General features: G+C 42.4%; 1 protein-coding gene across 1 annotated transcript; it reads left to right on the top strand.

The window, feature by feature from the left end:
• Nucleotides 1-7,931: 7,931 nt before the first annotated feature.
• SLC10A2 (solute carrier family 10 member 2) lies at nt 7,932-26,225 on the top strand. The gene is made up of 6 exons (XM_007075335.3): nt 7,932-8,342; nt 15,571-15,689; nt 19,757-19,845; nt 20,769-20,944; nt 22,953-23,110; nt 26,098-26,225. Exons 1-6 carry the CDS (start codon nt 7,966-7,968, stop codon nt 26,223-26,225), a joined length of 1,047 nt encoding a protein of 348 aa, XP_007075397.1. The 5' UTR covers nt 7,932-7,965.
• The last annotated feature ends 1,464 nt before the right edge of the window (nt 26,226-27,689 follow it).

The following is a 27,689-nucleotide window of genomic DNA, read 5'->3' as shown; positions in this document are numbered from 1 at the left end:
TCCCGTAATAATGAGGCAACATCCTAAAATTGGTCACTAATATTCTGAAATATGGAACCAAGCAAGCTGAAGCAATACCCTTATATTTTTTTATCTTCAGATTTTTTAAATTTTATTTTAGAGAGAGAAAGACAGCATGAGTAGGGGAGAGGGGCAGAGGGAGAGGTGGAGAGGGAGAGAGAGAGAATCTCAAGCAAGTTCCACCCTCAGCACAGAGCATGACACAGAACTCACCGAGGATGATGGGATCATGACCTGAGCTGAAATCATGAGTCAGATGCTCAACCTACTAGGCCACCCTGGTGCCTTATCTTGAGATATTTTGAATCAAGAGAAAGAAGTGAATGTGAGGATGTGAACCACTTGGGGCTGTGGCAGTGTGTGCATTTGAGTATACACTCTAAATTTGCTGGAGAACAATCCATGATTCAAGGGTAGAATACACCTTCCTCAAAAAGTAGAATAAATTCTGGCAAAGATATTTAGCAAAATCTGAAAAGTAAACAGAATGTATTATATATGAAAATGTAAGAGGGTTGAAGACAGGAAGAAAAGACAGGAAAGTAGAGGAGAAAAGGAAAAGAAAAGAAGAGAAAGGAAAAGAACAGTGCATGCAAAACATAGATAAAGAATGTAATCTGAGGGCGCCTGGGTGGCTCAGTCAGTTAAGAATGTAATCTGAAAGAAAATCTACATTTTAGAATAACTAAAAATAAATTCAGTGAAATGGAATTTAACAGATTAAATGCTAAAAATACAGACTTTGATGATAATGGACATTCCAGAACAAAATAAACAATTCAAGGACAAATGTATATCGTTTCCATGGTAAAAAATAATTTGGAAATGATAAGGAATCAAACCAATATGTACAAGACTGGAGATAATCACCACAAATTAAAAGAATGGGGCAAAAGATACTTTTTAAAAAAAATAGAGTAGATAACAGAAAGAGAGGGCCAACATACTTATTCCAAATAAATAATTAACTTTTTCTTAAATATGAAAGCTGAAATATGAAACAGAGAAAGTATCCAGAGATAAAATATAAGAAAACTTTCCTAATCAAAAGGAATATTGAATCAAAACAGAGGATATAGTGTTCTAAGACATGTCAATATAGTATGACCAGCCCAGAGTCATGTTCTGACTGGAGTCCTGAACTTCAGAGTCAAAGAATAAATACTTCAAGTATTCAGCAGGAAAAAAAAAAAAAGCCATCGAGGAAAAAAAATAATCTAGCTCAAGCCTTCTCTACATCAATGCTCAGTGCCAGTAGACAATACTGTAATGTCCATAAAGGTCTAAGAAGTAATGTGAAATAAGAATATTTTACTTTCCGGGGCACCTAGGTGGCTCAGTCAGTTTAGGGTCCGACTTACGTCATGATATCTCAGATCATGGGTTTGAGCCTAGTGTGGGGTTCTGTACTGACAGCTGGGAGCATAGAGCCTGTTTCGGACTCTGTGTCTCCATCTTTGTCTCCCTCCCCGACTCATGCTCTGTCTCTGTCTCTCAAAAGTAAATAAATGTTAAAAGGGAAAAAAAGAATATTTTACTTTCCAAGAGGAAAGCAAAAAGATAAATATTCACAAATAGGAAAGCACAGGGGATAAAAACTCCTTGAGTCTTTCTAGATAAAACTAGTCAGTGGAATACGTACAATCAAAAATTGCAATTTAAATTAAAAAAAACATAAAAGAACTCAAAAAACAGAGAAGTCATCTATGGTGAATTAAAACTGGCTACAATTTTTTTTTTCTTCTCCAAAGTAGGATTTTTTTCCCCCTTCTACGTGGACTCTTCCATGGAAATGGAGCTGGCTGTGCCAGTTCCAGGCTCAGCCTTCAACAACTGGCAACTTTCGGTCATTATGAGACGCCTCGGCCATGTAAAGAGGCAACGCATAGCTGTTTCAGTGGACAGCCCCCACTGAGCTTCCAGTCACCCGCCAGCATGGGCTGCCATCTTGTGAGGGAGCCATCTGAGAGGCTCTGGTCAGCCCACAGAATCATGGGAGGTGATATCACAGTTGTTTTAAATCACTAAGCTTTGGGGTATTTTGTTACACAGCATTAGAAAACTAAAACACTAACATAGAAGGATTGATAATAAGCGCTAAATTCACTTTAAAAGATGAAACATTCTGTGAAGATTAGAGTTATAGAGAATAATGTGAATATTATCATGAATGGTATCAGTCCATTAAGCGTCCAGCTGTTGATTTGGGCTTAGGTCATGATCTCAAAGTTCGTGAGTGAGAGCCCCCATGTCGGGCTCTGCGCTGGCAGCACGGAACCTGCTTGGTATTCTCTCTCGTTCTCTCTGCCCCTCCCCACAAGCACTGTCTCTATCTCTCTCAAAATAAATAAATAAAAACTTTGTAAATATATATTTAAAAAACAACAACAACAACAACACACTATCTAACAATGGCTCCCATTTCACTTCCAGTATCAGCCCACGTCCTCACAATGGCCTCTAAGGCTCTAACCAATCAGTCCTTCCATCCAATACACTTTCTCTCCTCTTCCATTACTCTGCTCTTTACCAACCCCATTCCAACCAGGCCGACCTTCTCACTGCCCCCGGACCTGCCAGGCCTTCCTTAGGGATTCAGTCCAGCTTTCCTGTGCCGAGAATGGTTACCCCAGACACCTGATCGACTCCTGACCCTCTTCTCCTCCTTTATAATGAATGACTGGAGTCCAACTTTCTTCTCTCACTCCACCTGGCACACATGATTCTTCCTACCCTTTGTTTTTCTATTTGTTTATTTTTTATTTACCAAATCATTATCATGTTCGCCTTCATTATTTATTTCCTATCTCTCCCTGACTATACTATGAGTTCCACAAGGGCAAGAATCTGTCCATTTTATTCACCCAAACACCTAAAACAGTTTCTGGCGCAGAGTAGGGGCTCAACATAGATGAATAAATACAATTTAGATGCTGGAGGGCAGGCAGAGAAGAAATGTGAGAATGTTCATTTTCCTATATTTTATGTTAGAGAGTTAACATTGCATAAAATTCAATATATGTTTTTAAATGCATTCAATGTGTAGGGCACCTGGGTGGCTGAGTCGGTTAAGCGTCCGACTTCAGCTCAGGTCATGATCTCACAGTTTGTGGATTCAAGCCCCGCGTCAGGCTCTGTGCTGACAGCTCAGAACCTGGAGCCTGCTTCGGATTCTGTGTCTCCTTCTCTCTCTCTCTGCCCCTCTCCCACTCACACTCTGTCTCTCTCAAAAATAAACATTACCAAAAAAAATTATTTTTAATAAATAAACGCATTCACCATCTTACGCTTTCCATAATTCCCTCTCAATATTTCTCTGAAGCTCTTTCAGGCCTTTATTTGATATTTTGCTGTTAAACTCATGTAAAATAATTTTAATACATCTAATTTTTACCACAGTGTGCAGACACGGTGCCATTGTTAGCTTTCTTTTTATGCTGATGGAAAGACCTTTCCCTTCCCTCCATATATCTGCTTAGGGACACGTTTGGACTGACGCTTACTTAATATTAACGAAATGTGCAATAACCTGGACGTGTTTTTACTTCCTTTTTCGAACCCTTTCACATTCATTGAAATTTTTGTAATAAATATGTATCACTTGTAAAAAATTTTAAAGTGAAATTTAAAAGAGAAATTACTTCCTTAATGAGTTATTTCTACCCCAAATGTCCTAAAAGTAGCTCATATTCAACGTGTACCAAAAAAAAGAAAGAAAGAAAAAAGGACTGGCCTTATCCTTTTTACCGGATCCTTCTTTCCTTGTGTGTATCATCAAGGATGAGGCATGCTTAGCAAATTGCAACTTGAAATTTAAATTTATCTTTGACTCCCATCTTAACAAGGCATCTAGTTATCAAGCCTTCTCTGTTTTTAATTTTAATTAGTGTCTCCAATTCCATTCTGCTCCTCGATTCCATTGCTGTGATCAAACACCCTATGCAGGAGGAGGTCCAAATTCCTTCACACATCACTCAGATATCTTAAGAAGATGCCCTTGACCACCTTTGCTGCCTCAGTCCCTATCTCTCCTCAGCCTAGAAACCAGGCTTTCATTCGTGGGTTTTTTTTTTTTTTAATGTTTACTTATTTATTTTGAGACAGAGAAAGAGCAGGTGAGGGTCAGAGAGAGAAGGAGAGAGAGAATCCCAAGCAGGCTCCACACCCAGAGTGGAGCCCAACTCAGGGCTCGATCTCAGAGCTGCAAGATCATGACCTGAGCAGAGTCAGACACTTAACCGACTGAGCCACCCAGGCGCCCCCACCAGGCTTGCATCCTTAAAAAGCCCAAACAACTTGTCTGACATTAGGCGCTTTCCTGCCTATCATTAATTTGGTTTTCTGCTCTCTTAGTATTTAATAAAGTTCCCTTTGAAAAGTCAAACCCATGTCAGAAGTGTGAAAGTGTGACAGGTCGTGCATCCACTTTTCTTAGTTTCCCCTCGAGCTGGAAGCTGGACAGGAGATCCAGTACCTGGAGACAGCAAAGAGGCCATGAGGCTATGATATCCAGTTTATCCAGAGGGTTAAAATCTGAGAAGTGAAACGTGACCAAAGGGCACATCCCTGTGTTGCTTCATCTGTTTAATCAGCTGCCCTGCTGCTTGGAGAGATCTATTACCAGAATCCCACTGTTGCGGTTTGGGATGGTATAGGTTCTATTAAAGAGATTATCGCCCTGAACTTTGCTTTACAAAGTGCCATTGAACACGAACCTCCTGACGTGATAGACATACAACTGGTGTGCGGTGGCCAAGCCCTTGATCCCACTCAGATGAATGGCCAGCCAGTCCGATCGTGGGCGACTCTCTGAGGGCCAGTGGAGACTCCAAACAATAACCCTGACTGTGGGACTTCCGGGCTCCATAAAAGTCCAGTCTGCAGGAAGGAATGGGAGACAGGAGCGAGGGAGGTCATCTCGGCCAGAGGGAGCTGTTCAACACAACCACTCAAGTCCCAAATGCCTGTTGATCTCAACAGAGCCATCCCTGATGAAACACAATAGGAAACAGAAAGCTTGCCTTTCACAGTGATCTTCACGGCAAAGGCTCAGAAAGCTATTAAACGTTCACTACTCCAGTGCGATACAGGGGAACCAAATGGAAGCCTGAGCAGTTGAACTGACCCACAACCTGCCTGTGTCTCTACCTGGGGGGCTGAAGCAGGAATGGGCAGCTGGCTTCTTGAAAATGGCCCCGTGCATGGAGAAAGTGAGCAGGATAGACTGAGGAAGGTGACAGTGGAAATCAAGCCCCAGCCTCCTGACAGTGACACTCAGGTGTTCATCTGTTCCCTGATCTTGCATTGTAATTAAAAAGAATGATTTTTGCATATTTAGGTATTTTCCATTTATCCAGTCTGATGCCTGAATTTGAATGCAGCTGAAGTTAAGGGTACTAATTAATTGTGAATCCCTCCAATACTTGAATATGAGGCCTCTCGAGCCTAATGTGCAAATTTATGTAAAAACAATGTGAAAATTAGAAATGCATTGGCACATTTTTTTTAACCAGAACTGTAGCGTTCTGTCTAGTCAAACAGACTGCTCATTTGCAAGTTGTCTATATGCAAAGCATTCTGCCCCTGGGAGCCTCAAATCTCCTTAGCAAGCCGTCTGAAATTTGAGAACAGCTTTGTTCTGAACCTGCTTTCTACTCTCTTCACTTTGTCTCCTCTGCTTCCAGCAGAAAGGCTAAGTAGGGAGTTCACCAGGCGACCCAGCAGCAAGCCCAAAACAGGAAGCCCATCCTGGGAAAAATCCCAACCACCCTGGAGTTTCCCCTCACAGACCAGACCTGGTGAAGTGAAGAGGCTGTTGCGGGGTAGGTCCTAGGCTAGCTTTTTCACTCTCCAGGGCTCTTGGAGGTGAAAACAGGACAGCTGCTTTGGAAGCTGATCTCCAGTCCCATGGACGTGCCCAACCCAGCCCAACCCAGGCACTGGGGGTCAGAGCCCGAGCTGGCAAGTGCCGATCTGCGGCAGCAGGGGGAGTGTTCGGCTCCTGCCCTCGGCTGCCAGGCACCTGAGCCAAGAAGTGGGTCAGAGGTCAGTGCCAGGAGATGCTTGCAGGGCAAGGGCCAAGTCATTCCACACACAGGAGTGAGAGGGGAGCCCTTGTGGGGATTCCCTAGCTAATCATTTAGCTGTGGGAGCAGGAAGGGTAGTGAGAGAGTCGGGACGATTTCCCAGGAACTGGCATGCAGCCAGGTAGAGCTAATGGGAGCCCACCCATGCCAGCAAGGACGGCTGTGAAGCATGACAGCTAGAGAGGAGCACTCTGGGGACAGAAGCTGCACCATAAGGAGTGTGAATCATGGTCACCCCTTAAGGACACTCTTCGACATTTTCCCAGCAGCTCAATTCCAGATTAAAGGGACAGTGCCCCTAGGCCCCCAGCAGCTGGGACATCTGACACAAACGGAGCCCTTTGCCGGGTGCTCACAGCTCATGTGTACTCAAGCAATGCGAAAGGTAATTCCCCGTATAGAGTCGCTCTCTAAACGCTGTTCTCAGTTGTGACCGGTAAGCTCAGTTTCCACCACCTTGGGTGCCATGGTAGTCACCCTGACATTGGTATTCTGTGGCCTTGATGCTCACAGTGTGGTCCTCTGGATCGGCATCATCGCCATCAAAGCCAAGCTTGTCAGAAATGCAGACATCCTGAGGCCCACCCCAGACTTCCGGAATCGGAATCTGTGCTGTAACAAGACCCCTTGAGGGTTCATGTGCACACTGAGTTTTGAGAAGTTCTGTTCTAAGGTACTGCTAATTTTCACCAAGCCAGACTGAGTTTCAGGATGTCGAGGTACCGGCTGGGTAGCTTTGAATAAAGCACTTCATTTCCTTGACCCTCAAGTCTTCATCCGTAAAATGGGGATGCTCATCTTCCTTAATTTAACATGATTAAATTAGACAACACATACATCTTGACGCAGTCATTGGATTGTAAACTTCTGAGAATAGGAACAATCCCTCTCTCCCTCCTTTATCTTCCTTACACACCAAATACAGTGTTCTGTTTGCAATGAGGTTGACTATTTGACATTCATAAAAATCAGCCTCCCTTGGAACCTCTATCCACCAGCCTGTTACATTGACCTAATCCTCTGAGGCTTATTCCTCTAAATAATTGTATTGTCTCTACCTAAAAAAAAAAAAAAAAAAAAAAAAAAGTGCTTTGTTACCATGGCAACACACACATAATCGCTTCTGTAATTGAGGGTGGCTCTACTCATCAGCTCCCTTCCCACGAGACCACATAAAGAACATTCCACCCTCCTGCATGTTACTGTCCCATAGGTTTGCATCAAGACCCTACACATTTCTGAAACTTACATGTACTTTAGGAAAACTATAGACCAATACAAGCAGACCAGTTGATTCAGTAGGAAGGCTCTTGGAGGGAGGAAATTCAAGGTCTAGGTCCCAGTTCAGAGCCTGACACTATTTTGCAATTTAACTCGGCACAGGGCATGACTTTTTCAGGACCCAATCTCCCTTATACGAGTGAACAATGTGCTTTCCTATGGCTTACACCCTCCAACGTTCTTTCGTTTTTCTTAGTTGTTTTTAAGTGTCACTTAACTGAAATTTCACAAACCTCCTCAGCATTAAACATTAACACGGCTCTTTTTATATGGTACGGTTCATTATCATGCCAATAAATGATTAATTATAATTCTCTAACCGGACCAACAATTTGGCAGGACTTTTATGATTCATAATTTGTGCTGTGTTGTAATGTTACCTCTGGAAACTGACATATTAGCATTTATTGTTTTTTATTGCTTCTCTGAGGTGGCTTTTGAAAGAGACTCAAGTGACACATGTTTGAGAAGGGTTTAAAAGTTGGACACGGCTGGATGAGGCATTATTCGTCTGGTGAGGAGCGGAAGATTGGTACTTCTGTGGACGCGTGTGACCATTTGGGCACCAAACCCAGCAATGAATAATTCAACAGGCTGTTCGGCCAGTGCCACAGTTTGCAATGGGTCGTCCTGTGTGCTGACTGAGAGCAATTTCAATAACATCCTCAGCGTGGTCCTGAGCACTGTCTTGACCATCCTCTTGGCCATGGTGATGTTCTCCATGGGATGCAATGTGGAAATCAAGAAATTCCTAGGACACGTAAAGCGGCCGTGGGGCATATGCGTTGGCTTCCTCTGTCAGTTTGGAATCATGCCCCTCACGGGATTCATCCTGTCAGTGGCCTTTGACATCCTTCCCGTCCAAGCTGTAGTGGTACTCATCATGGGATGTTGTCCCGGAGGAACCGCCTCCAATATCTTGGCCTACTGGGTCGATGGCGACATGGACTTGAGGTAAGCTATCTAAGCCTCTCCTACTGTAATCACATTGAATTAATCTTGTCACGAACCCACGTCACTATGATGTCCATCTGACCAGCCTGATCTAGGGTACAGCTGAGGAACTAAACAGAAGACAATAAGTGCATTCCCTCAACTTCCTGTACAGCTGCTTAGCTATTGGAATTTGGGGGTTATACTTTATATTTGTGGTTTCTCATCCAACTCAGTGAACAGGGAGCTGGATAGTTGCCATTTATCTTTGGGGAAAGACTCAAAGTGTTTCAAAAAAGAAGTTTTGTCCAAGCCACGAGCGCACCTGAGAAAGTTTGCCCTGTTGGTATCAGCAAAAACAAAACGAGAAACAAACCGACCTTTCTTTGTGGTGACGAGGAGCTCTGAGTGGAATCACGCGATCCAATTGCTCGTTACACATTAGAATCTATTCTAAGACAATATCAATAGCTGGTCAACTCACCAAATACAGCCAGTTCTTTGAATAAGTTTTTTCTTGATATAAAGCCTCAGGAGGAATTTGTACATTCACTTCGCTTCTACTGGCATTAAAAGAGAAAAAAAAAAAAAAACCTGCAGCAGCTTTTTTTAAATTATGCTTACCTTACTATAAAATAAACAGAAAATGGCTTCTCTGCTTCCCACAGAGTAATCTAAATTGCAATGTTTGCCCAATTCATCCTGTGCCAGTCTGAACTAGCACCGGAAAAAAAAAAAAAAAAACTAATAGAAATAAGACGAAGCATTAACGTGATGAGACCGAGAATTTTAATGCCTTACGTTGAATAGAAAAACGTCTTTTTCCTTACCTGACAATTCCTCATTTCCTGGGAAAGGTATGCATTTCTGCAAAGCAGCCAGGTGGTAATGTAACGCGTGCTTATTAAATACTATACAGTAGGCAGTCGGCTCTGTTAATCACCAGCTACTATGCTCAGAAGAGAGAAGCTTAAGGCGTAGAAATGTAACCACTGGAAAATGTAAAGCTGTATTCCGCGTTGACACAGTGCCTACTGAGCACTGTGTCATCTCAGCTGGGGTTGGTCCCCCCGAAGCTTCAGAAAAGCCATACAACCTGTATGGCTTCACTTCACATACTTTTCACTTAAGGAAATACCATCTCTCCTTGCAATAGATTTTTCCCCCTAAGGAAGTCTTGTAAAGAACAAAGGATGGTGAGCGCTGTTCAGGTTTAGTTAATCTGTGAACCACCACAGAGCCATAAGGCCCTTCTAGACCTCAACTTGGGCTGATCTGGACATAAGCACACAGAGGTGACAATTCACCCACTAAGCCAAGGGGAGTGACCCAAATTGAATATGGGACTTTCAATTCCACCAAACAGCTTTTACAGAGTATTTGTAACTTTTCAATAAAATGGAAGAGTCTTCTACCTCAAGAGAATGCCCCACGTGTAATCCGTTTGTAAAACAGAAAAGTATGCACGAGGCTGGGTTATTTGGCTGTTGGAACAGATTTCTTCCTGCGGGCAAAAACTGTAGGGACCTAATCTAAGCTCCAACTGACACTTTTCTGTGGTGTCAAGGAAATCGTATTTGTCTTGAAACAGATGATTATGTAATCCTATCTACCTCATATAACAATTCCTGTAAAAAAAAAATAAAATATTTAGGAGAAAGATCCAAAGTAAAATTTGAAACCTTGGTGGAAAACAGCCAGCTTAATCAGTGTATGTGAATCCTTCAGCAAGTCAGAATAATCCCTAAATGGGACATATGGCAGTGAAATTGTTCGTTTTCATTCTAAAAAGTGTGTTCTCCACAGATGCCCCTTGTCTTGTGAGTAACACCAACAGCTCTCCAGTCCAGCAGTCACCTTGCTAGCCATGCCCCCTATCCAGACCTCAAACAAAACCCAGGAAAAGATTCAACCCTGCTTAATGTCATAAATGTTCCTTGCGCAGGACCTTCTTAATCTCCTAATCCTAGAGCTCTGTTGCGCTATTTCTCAGCACAGAGGATGAGATATAAGTGGGGTGGAGGTAGGGACACCTGGGTGGCTCAGGTGGTTGGGTGTCCGACTTCAGCTCAGGTCATGATCTCACCGTTTGTGAGTTTGAGCCCGGCATCAGGCTCTATGCTGACAGCTTGGAGCCTGGAGCCTGCTTCAGATTCTGTGTCTCCCTCTCTCTCTGCCCCTCCCCTGCTCATATTCTGTCTCTCTCTCTCTCAAAAAAAAAATAAACATTAAAAAAAAAAAAAGTGGGGTGGGGAGCAAGGTGCTAGTGGGGTGGTTCTGTGTCCCACAGCATCAAGTGGCCCCAAAAGCCTGACCTCAAGAGAGAGGACCAAAAATGCCCACAAAACAAAGAAGGCAACTCACAAAGTCACAGCAGCCGCTGCGTCCCTTAATCTAGGGACAAACAGCTCTCTAAACACAAATGCCCAGAAGACATTGCTGTATTTTAGCGGAGCAAATAATAGTGTTTATCACCATGGCCTGTAATCATTGAAAGCAGTTAAATTATGTTGCTCAGTACGATGATGACATTATGCATTGCATATGTTAAAGGAAGAACTGGTCAAATATTCCTTTAAAGTAAGTTAAGAGAGTATCACCTCAGCTTTTGGGAACCAGTTTTCCAACATTTTCTATTCTTCTGGAGTCAGTTCTGTGCTTTAAGAACTTTACCTTCAGCGTGCCTGGGTGGCTCAGTCGGTTAAGCATCCGACTTGGGCTCAGGTCCTGATCTCGCAGTTTTGTGAGTTCAAGCCACATGTGGGGCTCCACGCTGACAGTGCAGAGTCTGCTTGGAATTCTCTCTTACTCCCTCTCTCTCTACCCCTTCTCCACTTGTGCATGCTCTCTCTCTGCCTCTAAATAAATAAACAAACAAACAAACTTAAAAAAAAAAATTAAGAACTTTACGTTCTCCATTTCCACTGGAACCGTAGCAATCGCAGCCAAGATATGATTGTTTCACAACAGGTATCTGCATTGCTTACCAGTTGCTAGAACAGATACCACACCATGAAAGCAAAACAACTCCATCTACAGTGACTTTCCTGGGTGTGCTTTCTGGGAGAAGAAACCAAATCAACCCCCCCCCAGCCCACCCAGCCCCCTCTCCCTCTCCCCTTCACCCCATTGTCCCCCTAACACTGTTGTCTCCCCCTCTCCCGCTCATCCCCCTATTCCCCTGCCACCATTTCTTCTGAACCTGGCAAGCCATTGCATTTTGCAATCTCCAGTGAAAAAAAATAGACAACAACAACAACAACAACAACAAACTTAACAGACAGTTATCCTTAACGAAATTATAGACCTTGCTCATTGAAATACAGCAAGTGATATTTGAGCTCCTTCTCAGACTGCTCCAGCCTAGAAAAGTGTTTCAGGAATGTGAGTAGCGTACAGGTATTTTCACCTGTTCTAGCTGTGCTGTGGGCATTCTATACACAAAATGTTTCTGGGAGAAATGAAGGTGACATTTTCAGGCGAATCTGCCGGTGGCAGGACCCATAGTCCAGAGGACACAAAGACACCTGCCTCCTTTGAGGCTCTATTCCCAGAGATCCCCCATTTTTGAATCTCCTTTCAGCCACACCATGCAAGGACTTTTCCTTGTCGTTTTCCTTTCTTTGACTTCTTGGAGGGATCCCTGCTTATGTACCTTTCCTCCACTCCCCCCAACTCCATCTGGAGTTGCCATCTACTAGCTACACTCCCTTATACTATTTTCCAGTGTTAATCGTTTCTAGATTTTCCACTCCCCCCATTCTCCCCAACTCCATCTGGAGTTGCCATCTACTAGCTACACTCCCTTATACTATTTTCCAGTGTTAATTGTTTCTAGATTTTCCTTCCACATCCTTTGTTCTCTGGCTAAGATTGCTACATTTTTCATCTTCCAGGTCAGTTCATTGTTCATTGTTTATTGTTATTTTAGTTGTTCAAGATCCTCCACCCTCTGGCTTATCACAAATTTGAAGCAACCTCTCCCATTTAAATCACATAAATGTCCAGTTTCTCTCTACTCTGAGAACTAACCCAATAGTATTTGACTTTTTCTCTTTTTCCCCTCAAAGCCACCAAGCTTTGTTTCTCTTATGTAGCATTTATTTTTATTTTACTAGCTAGTATTTATTAGCTCACCATTATGAGCCACACACAGTACAAGGATTCCACATACATTGGTGTATTTAACCCTCGAGATAATCCTCTTGAGGTCAGTACTATTATTTTCTGCACTTGACAGATGATAAAATTAAGGCTCATAACCTTAACCTCAGTCACAGAGGCAGTACATATCAGAGACAGATTTGAATCCAGACCTAGCCAGGTATCCTTATCCAGACTCTTAATCTTTGTTCAACATTTTTTCTATCACTTACCATGTCCCCACTTTCTAGCACCACCTACATACACTTCATTTGATCTGTCAAATTTGGTGTTTTACTTCTAATATGGTAACAGTCTTTATTTTCCTCATCAGTGACTTCACCCAATTCCTCAACATTTAGTGAATTCTCATTTATTGTCTTTATCTCAAAAGAAAAGAAAAGAAAGGAAAACAAATTTCCCTGGTGGCTAATAGAGCTAAAGCCAAAAATTAAAGACAAGAGATTTTTTTCTTTTGTTACCTTTTTCCTCATTCCAGCATAAACTCATGGTAGTATTTCTATTGTTGACATCTATGCTTCTTATAAAACTTCAGATTTTATTCATAAAAGGATTTTTTTTCTTTTGCTGATCTATTCCCCTACACTGCTCCCTAAAATTATTACCTGTGAATTGTTTTTCATCTCATTTTGAGTGGTTTGATATTGTTCTCATGTTAGTTCAAATGGCATCAACTTCTGGCCACCTGTTCTCTTGCCCCTCTGCAGTGCCTCATGATCAAGGTGGCCCACTAAAGCTAGACCATTCCCTTCTCCAGCTGCTGCCATGTCCTACCTCAGGGCCTCAAGAAACTACTCTTGCCAAACTCAAAACCATAACACAATTTCATAAACTGTCTTAGCAATAATTTAAAATTGAAGCTTTCCCAAGGAAATTTGAAAGAAAAAACAAAGAGAGAAACAGTTGTTCTCAGAGTTTAAAATAAAAAATCCTTACCCCTCTCTTTACTATATCATCTAGGTAGAAAACACTGCCCCCTCCGTGCACCCCTCCCATCCCCTCTACTCTGGAAAGCACATTGGACATACTGGAATAAAATGATTTTATTATGGTGATAAATTTAATTTTTTTAATGTTTTTATTATTTATTTTTGAGAGAGAGAGAGATAGAGTGCAAGCAGGGGAGGAGCAGAGAGAGAGGGAGACACAGAATCTGAAGCAGGTTCCAGGCTCTGAGCTGTCAGCACAGAGCCTGACGCGGGGCTCGAACTCACAGGCTATGAGATCATGACCTGAGCCTAAGTAAACTGCTCAACCCACTGAGCCACCCTGGCACCCCATGATGATAATTTTAAATCCATTCTAATTTATTTTTGAAATAAAAGATAAAAGAATGTCAAAGGAAGGGAGAGAGTTTACAAACTCCAATATTTTAATTATAAGCAAGACCATTTCTGAAAATTATTATTCTGGTTTAGGATGCTGCCTTAGCATCCTTTTTTTGTATCTAAATTAAGTTAATCTGTCCCATAACAGATGGAAATTCTTAGAAATGTTTTACACACATCTCCAGCACTTGTTGGTGTTATACTATTTTAGCTCCATGAAGACAAGTACTTTTATCCTAAATTCTTTAAACACATTTTAAGTGAGGTCATTCCCAGTTTAAAAAAAAAATGGTTATTAGCCAAGTTAAGCCCCCGTTAAGCGTTGCCACCACCCTTTATTTTTTGCCAAGACTGTGCTTAGTTGGATGCATTAAAATGAAATTCCTCACCCCCAGCTGTTTTCCTTAACACTATGTAGTGTGGTTTTGGCGTTTGTGGAGCACAGCAGAGGGCAGGGTCACAGGTGATGTAAATAATTCTGCATTTTCCTTCAAGTCCACATATAATACCTTTAAGAAATTACTACTCTGATAGTCTCAATGCTACAGCTTTTGGAGAAAGGTCTTTCAGAAAAATGTCTCGTTTCTGGATCCCGTATTTTGTTGGAACACAACACATGTGCGCGCACACGCACACACACACACACACACACTATGGCTGGAGAGCTAATACAGTAGTTGACTTTTAATGAGAGTCTTGCATTATTCTAAGTACTGGACTCACTGGGTCATTAGTCCTCACGGCCTATGAGGTGGCAATAGTTATAATCTTCATTTCACAGATAAGGAAGCTGGCCAAGAAAAGTCAAGCAAATTACCCAAAGAACATAGTACTTATGCAGTAAGTGGCTACGCCTGCTTCCAACCCCGGCAGTGTCTGGCTTTAGTGTCTAGCTCAGACATTTAACAGCTCGGTTCCCCAGGAAGAGAATGTGCCTCTGTGCACATGGCCCCTTGAGGGGAACCAGGAAGACCCGCCACCCAAACACCTGTCTTCCATCCATTGTCACATTGCAGAAGATAGCACCATTCCATGTAAACTCCTCCAGGTCCAAAGCCAAAATCTGCTCACCCAGCCAGTCCGCTCACTAAAACACAGATGCTCTCAGGAGTAATAGTATCAAACCCTGGTCCTTCTGAACACACACTGGGTAAATTTCTCAGCGGAAATAGAATCCAGGCCCACCACCCCTCCACCCCCACTTGCATATTTTCTTTAGTTCTTCAAGTCAGCTTCCTCTTTCTTTTTAAGCTACAGGCATTAGGGCAGTAATCTGTCTGCCTTAAAAAAGACACTGAGGCTCCCTCCCTTGGACATGTGCTCTCCTCCGAGGGACCAGGGAGTCCCATCCCATCTCAACAACGACAGACACAGCAAAGCCCCTAAAGTTTCGGCTGGTATAGATGTGTTTGCTTTTCTCTGATTGGAGGTCCAAAGCGTGGTGTGTCCAAGAACCCTGTACCTCTTCTAATAATGAATTTAAACAGTCATTAACTGTCTGCTCTGATCCTCGAGAACCAGTGGAGAGGGAGGAACGGCCCAAGACAGAGTAGAAAAACAACAAATCCAGATCTCCGCATTTTCCCCAAAGCTGGGACCTGTACAAAGATGGGCGCATGCACACATCCGTCCATCAGCCTAGAGGATGCTGCTGGTTGAGTCTTCCGCAGGATTTCCTAATCACGAATTGCAAGATGAAACTAAGTCTCCCCCTAGAAAACCCAGGCGGACGTATCAACCTGCCCATTTCCTTCCAGCATCAGTATGACCACATGCTCCACGCTGCTTGCCCTGGGAATGATGCCGCTGTGCCTCTTTATCTATACCAAAATGTGGGTCGACTCTGGGACCATCATAATTCCCTTTGATAACATAGGTAAGTCATTCCTCTGCAAGCTTTCTGAATATTACCCTCCTGTTCTCTGTTAACCTCGGGCCAGGCCCAGACCCAGCTAGTGTCTACCTCTCGAACCAATGGCCGTCTTTACCCAATCAGGATTTCGTTACAGGTCATGCCTGCGACTGAATGAGGGTTGGCAGAATCCAAACCCCAAACTTTGACCCCAAGGGAGAACCTGGTTTTCCTCCACTTCAGGTACCAGAGGGAGGGCTGACTCAAGGCACGGCCGTCTGGACCTGAGGAAGCCAAAATTGCTGATGTGCAAGAGGCTATGTCCTTCCTGTAACGCTCAGTACCATAGTTCACAGGAACATGAGTTTGCTCCCAGACATGCAGATAGAAGAAATATAACATAAATATATATATACACACATTCCACTAATGATTTAAAATTAGGACACCTAGTGAGCAATCGTGGGTGTGGTGCTGGGAAACTACCCAACGAAACGCAATATAGGTAACATTCGACTGTGAGCCACATCTTGACTCAGAAGTTCGTTGCCTGGTACAGTCTGTACGTGATGCCCCAGGAGTCAAATCTACCAGTCATGACTCTGTTTCCACTCATTTTGCTCCAAGATGTTCACCCCCACCCCAAAGGGCCTTTTTTTTTCCAGTTTCCGGTTCAACAGATAATGGTGAGAAATTAAGTCGTTTGTGTAATATGGGGTCAAGGGTAAGACAAGACAGCTCCTGGCCTTCTCAAACCAGGCATTTCCCACACAGTTGTAGTCATAAAAGATGAGATATAGGTGAGATAGTTCTCTTGCAAACAGGTTGTAGGGTGACTCCACAGAATCCCCTGCTACGCCTCATGCTCCTTAACTCTCAGTCTGCTCCCTTGGAAAGCACCTTCCTTCAGGTTAAACAATGTAGACTTCCTGCATTGAAGGCCTCTCAAAGAACCTGTCTCTTGAGTGAGGACTTTTAATTCTATTATTACTTATTGTTTAACAAAATAATTTAAGCTTCAAAATATTCTCGTCGAGGGGCGCCTGAGTGGCTCAGTCGGTTAAGTGTCTGACTTCAGCTCGGGTCATGATCTCGTGGTTCATGAGTTCAAGCCCCAAGTCAGGCTCTGTGCTGTCAGCTCAGTCTAGAGGCTGCTTCGGATTCTGTGTCACCCTCTGTCTGCCGCCTCCCCCTCTTGCACTCTGTCTCTCACTCTGTTTCTAAAATAAACATTAAAAGAAAATTCTCTTCATGATATTCATTCCCTTCTGGAAAATACTTCATGGCTATATTGAATAATTCTAACTGTAGTGTGAATGACTTATAACACGTCCTTTTTTAAAAAAAAAAATATTTGTTTATTTATTTATTTTGAGACAGAGAGAGAGCAGCAAGCAGAGGAGGGCAGAGAGAGGGAGAGAGAATCCAAAGCAGGCCTCACAACACCAGTGAACAGTGTAACAAGGGGTTCAATCTCACAAACCCCAGAGATCATGAGCTGAGCTGAAATCAAGAGTTGGATACTTAAACGACTGAGCCACCCAGGTGCCCAGCACTTCCTTTAATGTGAATAAATTTTGAAAGGAACAGAAAATGAGACAGAGTAATTAGCACCTCCGTGGAGGTAACGGTCATCAGGAAGGAGGTCAGGGCAAAAAGAAAAGAGAAAAGGGCAAGATTTTTAAAACTGTTAAATGAGTTAGCAAAAACAAAGATACTGACTCTGCTTATTCACCATTTTACCCAGGCCTGTTTTCCAACCTAACCTTCTTGCTATTGGTTTTTCTAGTCCGTTAAGACAACAACCCAATCACTTCACAAGTTGTGCTCGTTACTTTTTAGACAAGGAAACTAAGGCCAAGGGTAAAGGTTTAATTTGCCCCAAATGAGCGCTGAGCTGGAAATGCCCCCTGGTCTTCACATTCTCTCTGTGGTCAGCGCTGCCCAGCCCGAGTTCCACACAATGCCCACCCCACTGTGCAGGTGCAGCACCATAGCTGAGCCCTTCCCATAGGGGGTTGGGGTGGAAGAGGGCGTCTCCCCAGCCTGTGCCACTGAGAACACGGAGACCAGCGGCTGTGGGGTGCTGTCCCTGCTCCCCTCTGCTGTCTGTTTAAAAGCCCAACGCTAAGAACCGTATACCTGCTTCATCACCTAATTCCCACGGCAGCTGCGTGAGCTACTTATAATTCTACCCGCTTCACAAAGGGGGACGCCAGGGCACAGAGAGGCTGTATAGTTTGCAACCTTCCCACAGTTGGTCAGGTTCGGACCCCAGTCCCTCTGGCTCCAGTCCATGACTGTCCTCCTCTTGCTTTTATCCGTCTTTCTTTCCTCCCAGACCTGCTCTGGGAACTCAAAACAAAAAGGCCACATTACAGTTCCAGTGGCCCAACTGCTTTCCCATCGAACTGGACGGGCGTTAGACACGTGCTATACGGGCACACGAGGAAGGGGGAGAAGGAGAGAGAAACTTTACCCCACGGGGAGTCAAGAATCACACCAACCCACCTTTCTGGGTGGGAACCACACACTGAATTTGAGGAAGGGCAAAGAGTGTCTTTAATGGCCAACTTCTGGTCCCAGAAAAACTGTCTCTGGCCTCACCCGGTTGGCAGAGGAAACACAATTTGGGCAGGTGGTCCGTACATTCATCCTGTAGCCTTGGGCCTCCCCAGAGAGGTAAAGACTCTCAGCAGGAGGGGCCCCAGCCTGGTGAGGCAGCAGGGGAAGGGAGCCCCTTTCACAGAAGGGACACATTAAAAATATACTATACCCTAACCACACTGGCATCCCAAGCACAGTATCTGCACCTGGATGTAAGCTACCAGAATACAATCAATTCGGATCAAGACGGTTTCAACTGGAGGCCTACAAACTTGCCACAATTTAGGGAATAGTCTGGACACCCCAGGGAAGAAGTCTCCTCCCAAAGCAGCAGGATGTAAGGATACCCAAAGGAGGTTTTTCTGGAAGCTCTTACCAGTATGACCATCAGCCACTCTTTTCCATATCCTGTGTTCCACCATTTTCTCCTACCATCTTTTTTTTTTTCCTGTTTTAGGTTTTCCCAGCCATTACTTAATCCCTTTGAGTAATTTCTGGGACAAAGTAACTGCTGACCTTTATACTGCAAGGAGGACCAGAAGGCTACAAAGAAATTATGTTTTCATCACTGTTGTGTTCATTTTAAATTCATGTTTGCAGCCCTGGGATCTAGAATCCATTTTCCGGTCCTCATAGAATCTCCTCCAATGCAGAGCAACAACCACCCTCGAAACTTCATGATTCGATTGCACTTTCCCCTCCTGCTTTAAAAGGATATTTGACAAAGAAACAGACCATGAGAAGTTGAGGTTGTTGGCACACAATTATGTAAAAGCAGTGATTGGACAAAAAATAGTTAAATAACATGGGGTAACAAACCATCATGCGATGGGAACAGCAGTAAATTTAACACAGGGAAATTGAAGCATGGCTCTTTTATCTGGCTGGGTGAGCACGTTCCTGCAAAGAATTATAATTGCTTGAGAGATCGCCAAATATATTATCTCACAGAAAATTTAAAGCATGCTTTTTTCAACCTCCTCTCTCACCTCTCTGCTGTAGATTTGAAGACCCGAACTCAGTCTTAACCAGAAGTCATCAGCCCACAGAATGCCTGGAGAATTCTGAACTTTTTGTTTGGTTTCCACTGCTGTGATGTAACAGGCAGACATAAAATACCCATGTACACCCCAAGAACATAAAGACACACACAAAGTTTAGAAAGGTATTTTTCCCAGGATACCAAGATCCAGAGACCAAAGACGCCAAGATTTTGACAAACTGAAAGTGAAAGATTGGCAGTGTAAAGAACCCTAAGAGGGATTTGTACCATCTATGTTAGCAATGCTTCACCAGGAAGATTAAATCTTCTGCCGGGGTGGATCAAGGAGAGTTTTATTACTGTTTTGCTTGAGTCTGTTTTGTGGACTCAAGAAGGGGGACTGATATACTACCTAAGCCTTTTGCAGGCTGCTTACTGTTTTGTCTTCCTTTTTCCTGAGCTACATATTTTGTTGATCAAACTGCTCTCCTGTCATTTTCAGGTACGTCTTTGGTCGCTCTTGTTGTTCCTGTTTCCATTGGAATATTTGTTAACCACAAATGGCCCCACAAAGCCAAGATCATTCTTAAGGTAAGTGCCCCATGCCATAAGTTGCAAATGCTCCACAGTGTGAGTTTCAATAATTGATCTTTCCAGTGACAAAACCGGTTTTTTCAGTATATCATAAACCTCCATCTAGCGAGACTTCAAGTTGTTAGACATTGCAGTGCGCTCTTCCAGAGTGCCCTTCCTGGTCCCACCTACAGGGCAGGATTCTATCCAACTCAAATGCCACCTCCTGCTTTTACTCTACCTTCTACTCCCAGGGCACCTTGCTCTGATCTCTGTTCTGTGGGTTTGTACTATAAAATGTATCTAGACAGCTGTTCTCAAAAATAGATGAGATGCTTCTTATCTCTGAATCCATATGGCCAGTTCAGCATCTGGCAATTGGTAGATATTAGTATCCATTAGTAATTAGTAACCACTCATTAGTAACCATTCATTCCCCAACAGGAACTATATTCTAGCTAGTTGGTATGGATATGGATAAAGTGGTATAGATATAGACACAGATGATATAAATACAGAAATAAATGCAGATAAAGATAGATATAGATGGAGACATATATATATCCTACTGATTGGAAGACAAAATAAGCTAGTTGGTGTTCTTTATTTTTCTGGACCAAAAAAAAAAAAGTTATAATCTCCAAATTTTCTTGCTGTGAAAATAAGAAAACAGTAACAACAGTGGCTTTTGTTTATATATGATTTTTTAACTTTTGTAGAGTTTTATACCCCTTTTCTCATTATCATCATCACAAAAGGCGTCTTGGGCAAGACTTTATCCTCAAGTACACATGAGGAAAGCAAGACTAAGAGACGTTGTAAGACTTACCAAAGGAAGGAGAGCAGGAAGATTTCAATCCGGAAACCAGGTCTTCCAGTTCTTCCTGAATGGGTTTTGTTCTCGATCACAGCTGTCAGGTCTGCTTGTGTCTTCCTTCCAGATCGGGTCCATCACAGGTGCAATCCTTATCGTGCTCATAGCTGTCGTTGGAGGAATTCTATACCAGAGTGCCTGGATCATCGCTCCCAAACTGTGGATCATAGGGATGTTATTTCCTTTGGCTGGTTACTCCCTAGGGTTTTTACTGGCTAGAATAGCTGGTCAGTCCTGGCACAGGTATGGTGTTTTGATCAATCAGACTGGGAATCTGCTTCTGTAATGGCTGTTGTATTCATTTGCTAGGGCTGCTATAGAGAAGTACCCCAGCCAGAGTGGCTTAAACAGAAATTTAAGGTCTTACGGTTTTGAGGTTAAAAGTCCAAGAAGCAACGTGTCAGCAAGATGCTTCCTTTGGAGGGATGTGAGGGGGAATCTGTCCCAGGCCTCTCTCCTTGGCTTGAAGATGGCTGTCTTCACACTGTCTTTCTTCTAGAAGTGCCTCTGTGCCCAAACTTCCCCTTCCTATAAGGACACCAGTCATATTGGATTAGGGCTCACCCTAATCATGTTATCTTAACCAAGTATATCTGCAGTGACCCAATTTCCAACTCAGGTCACATTCTGAGGTCCTGGGGGTCAAGACTGCAGCATATGCATTTGGGAAGACACAATTCAACCATAACAGCTATAAATACTGATAAGAAATTCAAAATCTTTCACCTGTAATAACATTCACCCAATCATTCTAAATAGACTCAGGTCCCCCAGAAATAAAATACTGACCGACTCTTTTGCTCAGATTCTTGGGGACCATTCCCCACACAATGCAGACTGAGTCCTTCCATTGTCTCACGTCCTTATTCTCCAGACAGAATAACTTCAACAAAAGCACTTAGGGTGGCCTGGTGACAAGGGGCCCTCCATCCAGCAACAGGAGGAGCTCATCACCCCAAGGTGCAAACATCAGAGCTGGGTTTAGCATGGACGAGTCTAGCACCAAGTAAAAACTTTTCCTCCCCTGCCAGACCATCTGAGCCAATAGGCAGAAAGAAAAGCAGGTGTCGCAGCTGCAGCATGCCAGACATTGAGAAAGAGACGAGTAGGGCTGGGCAGTGGGGGGTGTTACACGTCGTCAGGCTGATCTGGGCTTGCACTCTGACCCACCGCCAACTGACCTTGGGAACCCCAGAGCAGGCACTCACTCTTCCTCTGACTTTTCTCATCTGGAGAACGGAGCAGTACCACCTTCCTGGCAGACTTTTATCCAGCTTTCATCAGAAAAACAAAGCCAATTTAACAATGAAGCAACTATAACAAATACTCTATCTTGAGTGTCTTCTCAGCCCCTGCTCTGTGCTCTGCACTGGTACCAAGGGCATAATTGGAAAGAATGAAAGGAACCCCCTTTGAATTCATGGAACACTAATATAAATGATCCTGCTCTTTTCATATGTATGTTTTTATTTACATATATATCTGCTTTAAGTGAATATATATTAAGCAATATTACACTGTACGTTAACTAAAATTTAAATTAAAAAATATGTTCACCTAAAAAATAAATAAAAGATAAATGTATATATTTATTCAACATGTAATTTTATTTGTACTGAATAAATATATTATTTGTTAATAAATATTATTATATAACATAATATAAATATTATCTTTATATATAAGATTATATACATACATATACACATATATACATATATATGATGTGTACATACATATTATATATATATATATATATATATATATCATACACACATACACATATAGATATATTCCACTGCTCAATGGGCAAAATAAGCTAGTCAGTGTTCTGTGTTTCTCTGGACAAAATGATGTCAAAAACTCTAAATTTTCTTTAATGTGAAAAGGAGAAAACAGCAACAGCGGTTTTTGTTTGCATATGCTTTTTTAACTTTTGTGATGTTTTATATCACTTTTCTCATGATCATAACAATCATAAAAGGTGACTAAGCCAAGATTGTATCTATGTATATAGAGAGAGAATATTTGTGCATACTGTATATAATTATATATATTAAGAAATTATCTATCCATGTAGTATAAGTAAAAGAATATGTTGAATAAATATATACCTTAAAAGCAGATAGCGAGCTACATACACATACACATATAAGCACTTGTTCTCATTGTATCTGCTTTCAGTGCCATGCAATAACAAAGCACAAAATAATGACCGTAAGAGCATAAATCCTCTCAACGCGTCTTGCAGGTGCCGAACAGTTGCTTTGGAAACGGGGATGCAGAACACTCAGCTGTGCTCCACTATCGTGCAGCTCTCCTTCACCCAGGAGGAGCTCAACGTCGTGTTCACTTTCCCGCTCATCTACAGCATTTTCCAGCTCGCCTTTGCGGGAATCTTCCTAGGCAGTAAGGAATAATGCTGATCACATGGCCCCGGTGATACTCCCCTTTGAGAGACCCTCGAGTGGATAATGTGGCATTGTGTTTGATCACCTTTTTCTTTTTCTTTTTTTTTCTTTTTTTTTTTTTTTTTTGGCGGTGAATCGTAGAAGTTAAATTAAGTTCCTTTTCGTGGGTGGAGAAATAAAGGGGTGGGAAAAGTCATCTCTATTGTTACCACGAATTCCCAACAGCTAATGAAAAGGTGGCAATTTTATCAGAAGATTTTCGTAAAGATTATTGTTAAGTGAAAAGTAAGAGAGGTTCATTCATCTCACGAACTTTTCTTTTTCTTCAGTAATTAGGGAGGCATATTAACCTGTTAGGACCATTTTATTGTGTGTCTTTCTATATGCTTCTAAGAACCCCGAACTGGCTGTTTTTTCCAAATCATCATCTTCATATGCTTTGTAAATATAGGATATTTTTCACAAAAGTGGTATTCAAGAGATATTTATCAGGCTAAGTTATATTAGAAGACAGATACATGAGCATGTGCACGTGTACATGTATTATGTAACATCCATATAATTAGAAGAGTTAAGGCAAACATGTTCTTTATTTTAGGGACTAGGGATAGCTAATCTGATTTTTTAGAAGTTTATTTATTTATTTGTTTGTTTATTTATTTATTTTGAGAGAGACATATACAGACAGAGAGAGAACGAGCTGGGGAGGGACAGATTGAGAGGGGACAGAGGATCTGAAGCGGGATCTGTGCTGACAGCACAAAGACTGATGTGGGCTCAAACACAAACTGTGAGATCATGACCTGAACTGAAGTCAGACGTTCAACTGACTGAGCCACCCAGGTGCCCCTAATCTGATGTTTAATTTTACTCTGCTGTCGCATACACTCCTGATCCTTGGCCCCTGCCACCTGCTGGCCTTCACCTAGGTGAAGCTTTCCTTACATTTTGTTCTCCAAGGATTCATGATGTCTAGCCTCTATTTTTAAATTTTATCTTCTCTTTAAAACGAGACTGATATTTTATGCTTCGTAGCAATTTAAGGGAGGTTATATAGTGAAGGTGAATGACAGAAATAATGGGAATGTTATGTTATAGACTGCCTGGCTGTCCAGTGTTGTTTGGGTTTGGTTTAATTTTTCACTTGGCTCTCAAGTTCTCAAGCTCTCATATTCAACTTGCCTATGGGTACTAATCGTTCTCTATATTACTGTCTTGGGTGTTGTCCTCAAAGCAGAGTTTTCCTTCTAGTATAAAAGACTCCCTGGATCCATTTGAAACTTTCCACTGATTTATCACTGACACAGGAGACAGGAGTCCATGGCCTAATTACTCTGTTGTCTTGTATGATAAAGACATATAGCCAATTTGGGTACCTTGAGGTTTTTCCACATAATTAGCTAGTGATGTCTACTAGAAATCCAGAGAAAGCAGACTGGCTGATGGAACAATTAAGTGAATTTACTAGTTGAATAACTAACTCAAAAGGGATTAGTAGATAAGTGGAAGGAATGATGGGAAGGCAGGTACTGGTATTGGTCTTATACTTTCCCACATTTTTATAAGTAAGAATAAAGACGAGGAAGCCATATTTGTTGATACATAAAATGCCTGGAAACATATTTTGGTGAAAGAATTTTTTGGAACAAAGAAAGTAAGGAAAGAAGGGAATGAGGGAGGAAGAGAAGGAGAAAGAAAGGAAGGACAGAAAGAAGGAAAGAGGAAGGAAGGAAGGAAGGAAGGAAGGAAGGAAGGAAGGAAGGAAGGAAAGGGAAGGGAAGGGAAGGGAAGGGAAGGGAAGGGAAGGGAAGGGAAGGGAAGGGAAGGGAAGGGAAGGGAAGGGAAGGGAAGAAGAAAGAAGAAAGAAGAAAGAGTATAAATAATTTGGTTAAATAGAATTAGTGGTGTACGTGTGTTGAAGGGGTCCTGGCTGAAAATAGTTTGTAATAAAACTGTTGGGCTATTTTAATTAACCTAAAGCTCAATTCAATAGATTCAATAGCTCAGTGCCTTCAAAATTAATGTATTATAGAAGTGCAGGGACCAACAAGGAGACTTGGATCTTGACATACTAAGACCTTTGAAGCACTCCTGAGCACTGACTATTCTCCCAGGGCCATACTAGGTACCTTACTATTTTATTTCACTTAATGTTCACAACTGCATTATGAGATAGACATTATTATGTACCGATTTTAAGTGTGAAGTTCCAATGATATAATACTTTTTCTTGCTCTGTTGACTTTGTAACCAATGAGAAGGAGAAGAAAAAAAAATCATATATTTAGATAACAAAATAGCACTCATTCAGATAAAACTTAATTAGAAAATATGGCTTGAAAACCAACGGGGCCTATGAAGACCACCCCTCTCCCCTGCCCCATACATGGGCCCATAGCGCTTGTCTACACACATACACTGCTCTGCTCCCCTTGCTGGGCAGTGTGCCCAGGTGAGCTGGCCTCAAAACTATGCTGATAGATGCACTGCCACCAGAGACCAGCAGCTTCCCAGAAGACAGGAAGGCTGATCCCAGCTCAGCCAAGGCTCCCGCTTCGGGGGAAGAAAGGAGTCAAGTCAGGGAGAGACAGAGTGTGATTCCAGCACAAGTCCTCCCCACAGAGCACTAGACCTAGGTGTTGGACCCTGCACCATAGCATGGACCCTATTTACTGAGGACTGTAATAACTAGGAGGTGGTGGGCACAGAATACGTGCCTGCTGTCATTCTTGACGAGCACCCACCGCAGGGCTGATGCCTGCAGAAGCCATGTGAGCAAGTGCTCCCCATGGCTGTGCTCCAGGTCTTCCAGAAGTACCATGACTGGCTGTGCAACCTAAGAATGGCTTCTGCTCTCTCTAAGCAGCCCTCAGCCTACAGGAAGTGCAAGCTGATATCTGAGCCATAGATTATGATCACTGCCCAAAGAAAGTTTGCAGCTAATTGATACAAACCTTGATTAACCTCCTGTGTATTGCCTTCTAGTTTATGTGGCATACAAGAAATGTCATGGAAAGAACGACATGGAATTTCCAGAGAGCAAAGACATCGAAACGGTCTCTGGGTCATCGTTCTCAAAGGTGAATGGAGGATTTCAGCCAGATAACAAGTAGACACCAAGTGGACAAAAAAGAAGAATTCTAAAGTACACATTCTGCGATAACAGTATCTGTTTGTTTTTGTTGGGATACTTGGCAGGAAAGGGTTAAGGTGAAAATTTAAATTCCAATTGAATCCATATATTGGTTTTGGTACCAAGTGACTGGTGGCCCAAATCCTTAATGTGACAAATATTTATATGTATATATGTACTGTCTTTGAAATATGCCCGAGAAATGTCCTCAGACCACAGACTATACCTGACACTGGTAACACTGAGAACCTCATAACTCCTAAACCGGATTCTTACTCAGAATCTCAAAACGCAGAGATGAGCACCTGACTTTATGTATCTTAAGATAGATGCAACGAATTATTATTATTATAAAGTGATCAAGATTTTCTTCAGTATTTATGATTGTAAGAAGATTGAAATGAACATCTTCCACTGACATGTTAATTATTATTTTGAAAATGTTGCAACCTATTTATTTATATAACTTTATCATGTAACATGGACAAGTAGCTGACTTCCTGCATTTAAAAAAAAAAAAAATTAGCCTTCTCCAGTGACAGTCCAAGGGCAAAAATAAGAGAAAAGAGTTACTAAACAGAAATCAATCGTCAAATTAGGAGTCCATAATGCATCAGCGATGTTATACATTGGTTGCTCTGCCTCAGGAGTCCGACAATGCCACTAGATTTCTTTTTTTTAGGAAAAACAATTCTTTCCAATGGCTTGAATTTGGCAAAGCGCTCTTCAAGCCCTGGAGAGGGGCTTCCTCAAGGTCTGCCTGCAGGGGGCAGGTCGACGTTGGCTAGCGTGACAGCTATGGAGCAGGCAGGTTGCAGAAGCATTGGGAAAAAACACCACTACTCCAGTCAGTGATTTTAGTTCAATGGGAGATCATGGCGAACGCAAGGAAAAGCACAAATAATAAAGACCCACTTGAAATGCAGGACATGAGTCAGTTAGATGTGCACAAGTGAGTATCGATAAAAAGAAACATGAATGTTTGAGGAAGAAGACGACATGCCCAGGGCCCAGAAGTAGGAAGGGCGCTGCCAGATGGGTTCTCTGGATGCTGTAAGTAAGTGTCACAAGAGGAAGCAGGGAGGATTTGGTCAATGTCACCAGGGGTTTAATGTCAAGGGGGAAATAACTGGCCGCGTGTTGGGTCTGATTTAATTTCTTTTCCTTCATTCTGCGGCAACATGGGGGCACATTCTTAATTCAGTTCATGGTGGTTTTGTTCCATTTTCCATTTGGAAATTCTCCCTGCCTCATAGATTTCCTTTCAAATGTTTTGGCTCCAAACGGCCTTTGGCATTTGGGTGAAGCGAGTTCAGATCCCGCTGGTGTTCTTCAGCATCACAAGAACATGAACGTCATCCCTTAGCTTCCGATAGGGGGTGAGGGAGTCTGCTTTGAACACCGTAATATGTATGCCTTTTTAGATGAGGTTCACATTTACGAC

The sequence above is a fragment of the Panthera tigris genome, chromosome A1, assembly GCF_018350195.1.
Source record: "Panthera tigris isolate Pti1 chromosome A1, P.tigris_Pti1_mat1.1, whole genome shotgun sequence".
Lineage (NCBI taxonomy): Eukaryota > Metazoa > Chordata > Mammalia > Carnivora > Felidae > Panthera > Panthera tigris.
Note: the sequence above shows the minus strand (reverse complement) of the source record. Positions and strands in the feature narration are given on the sequence as shown.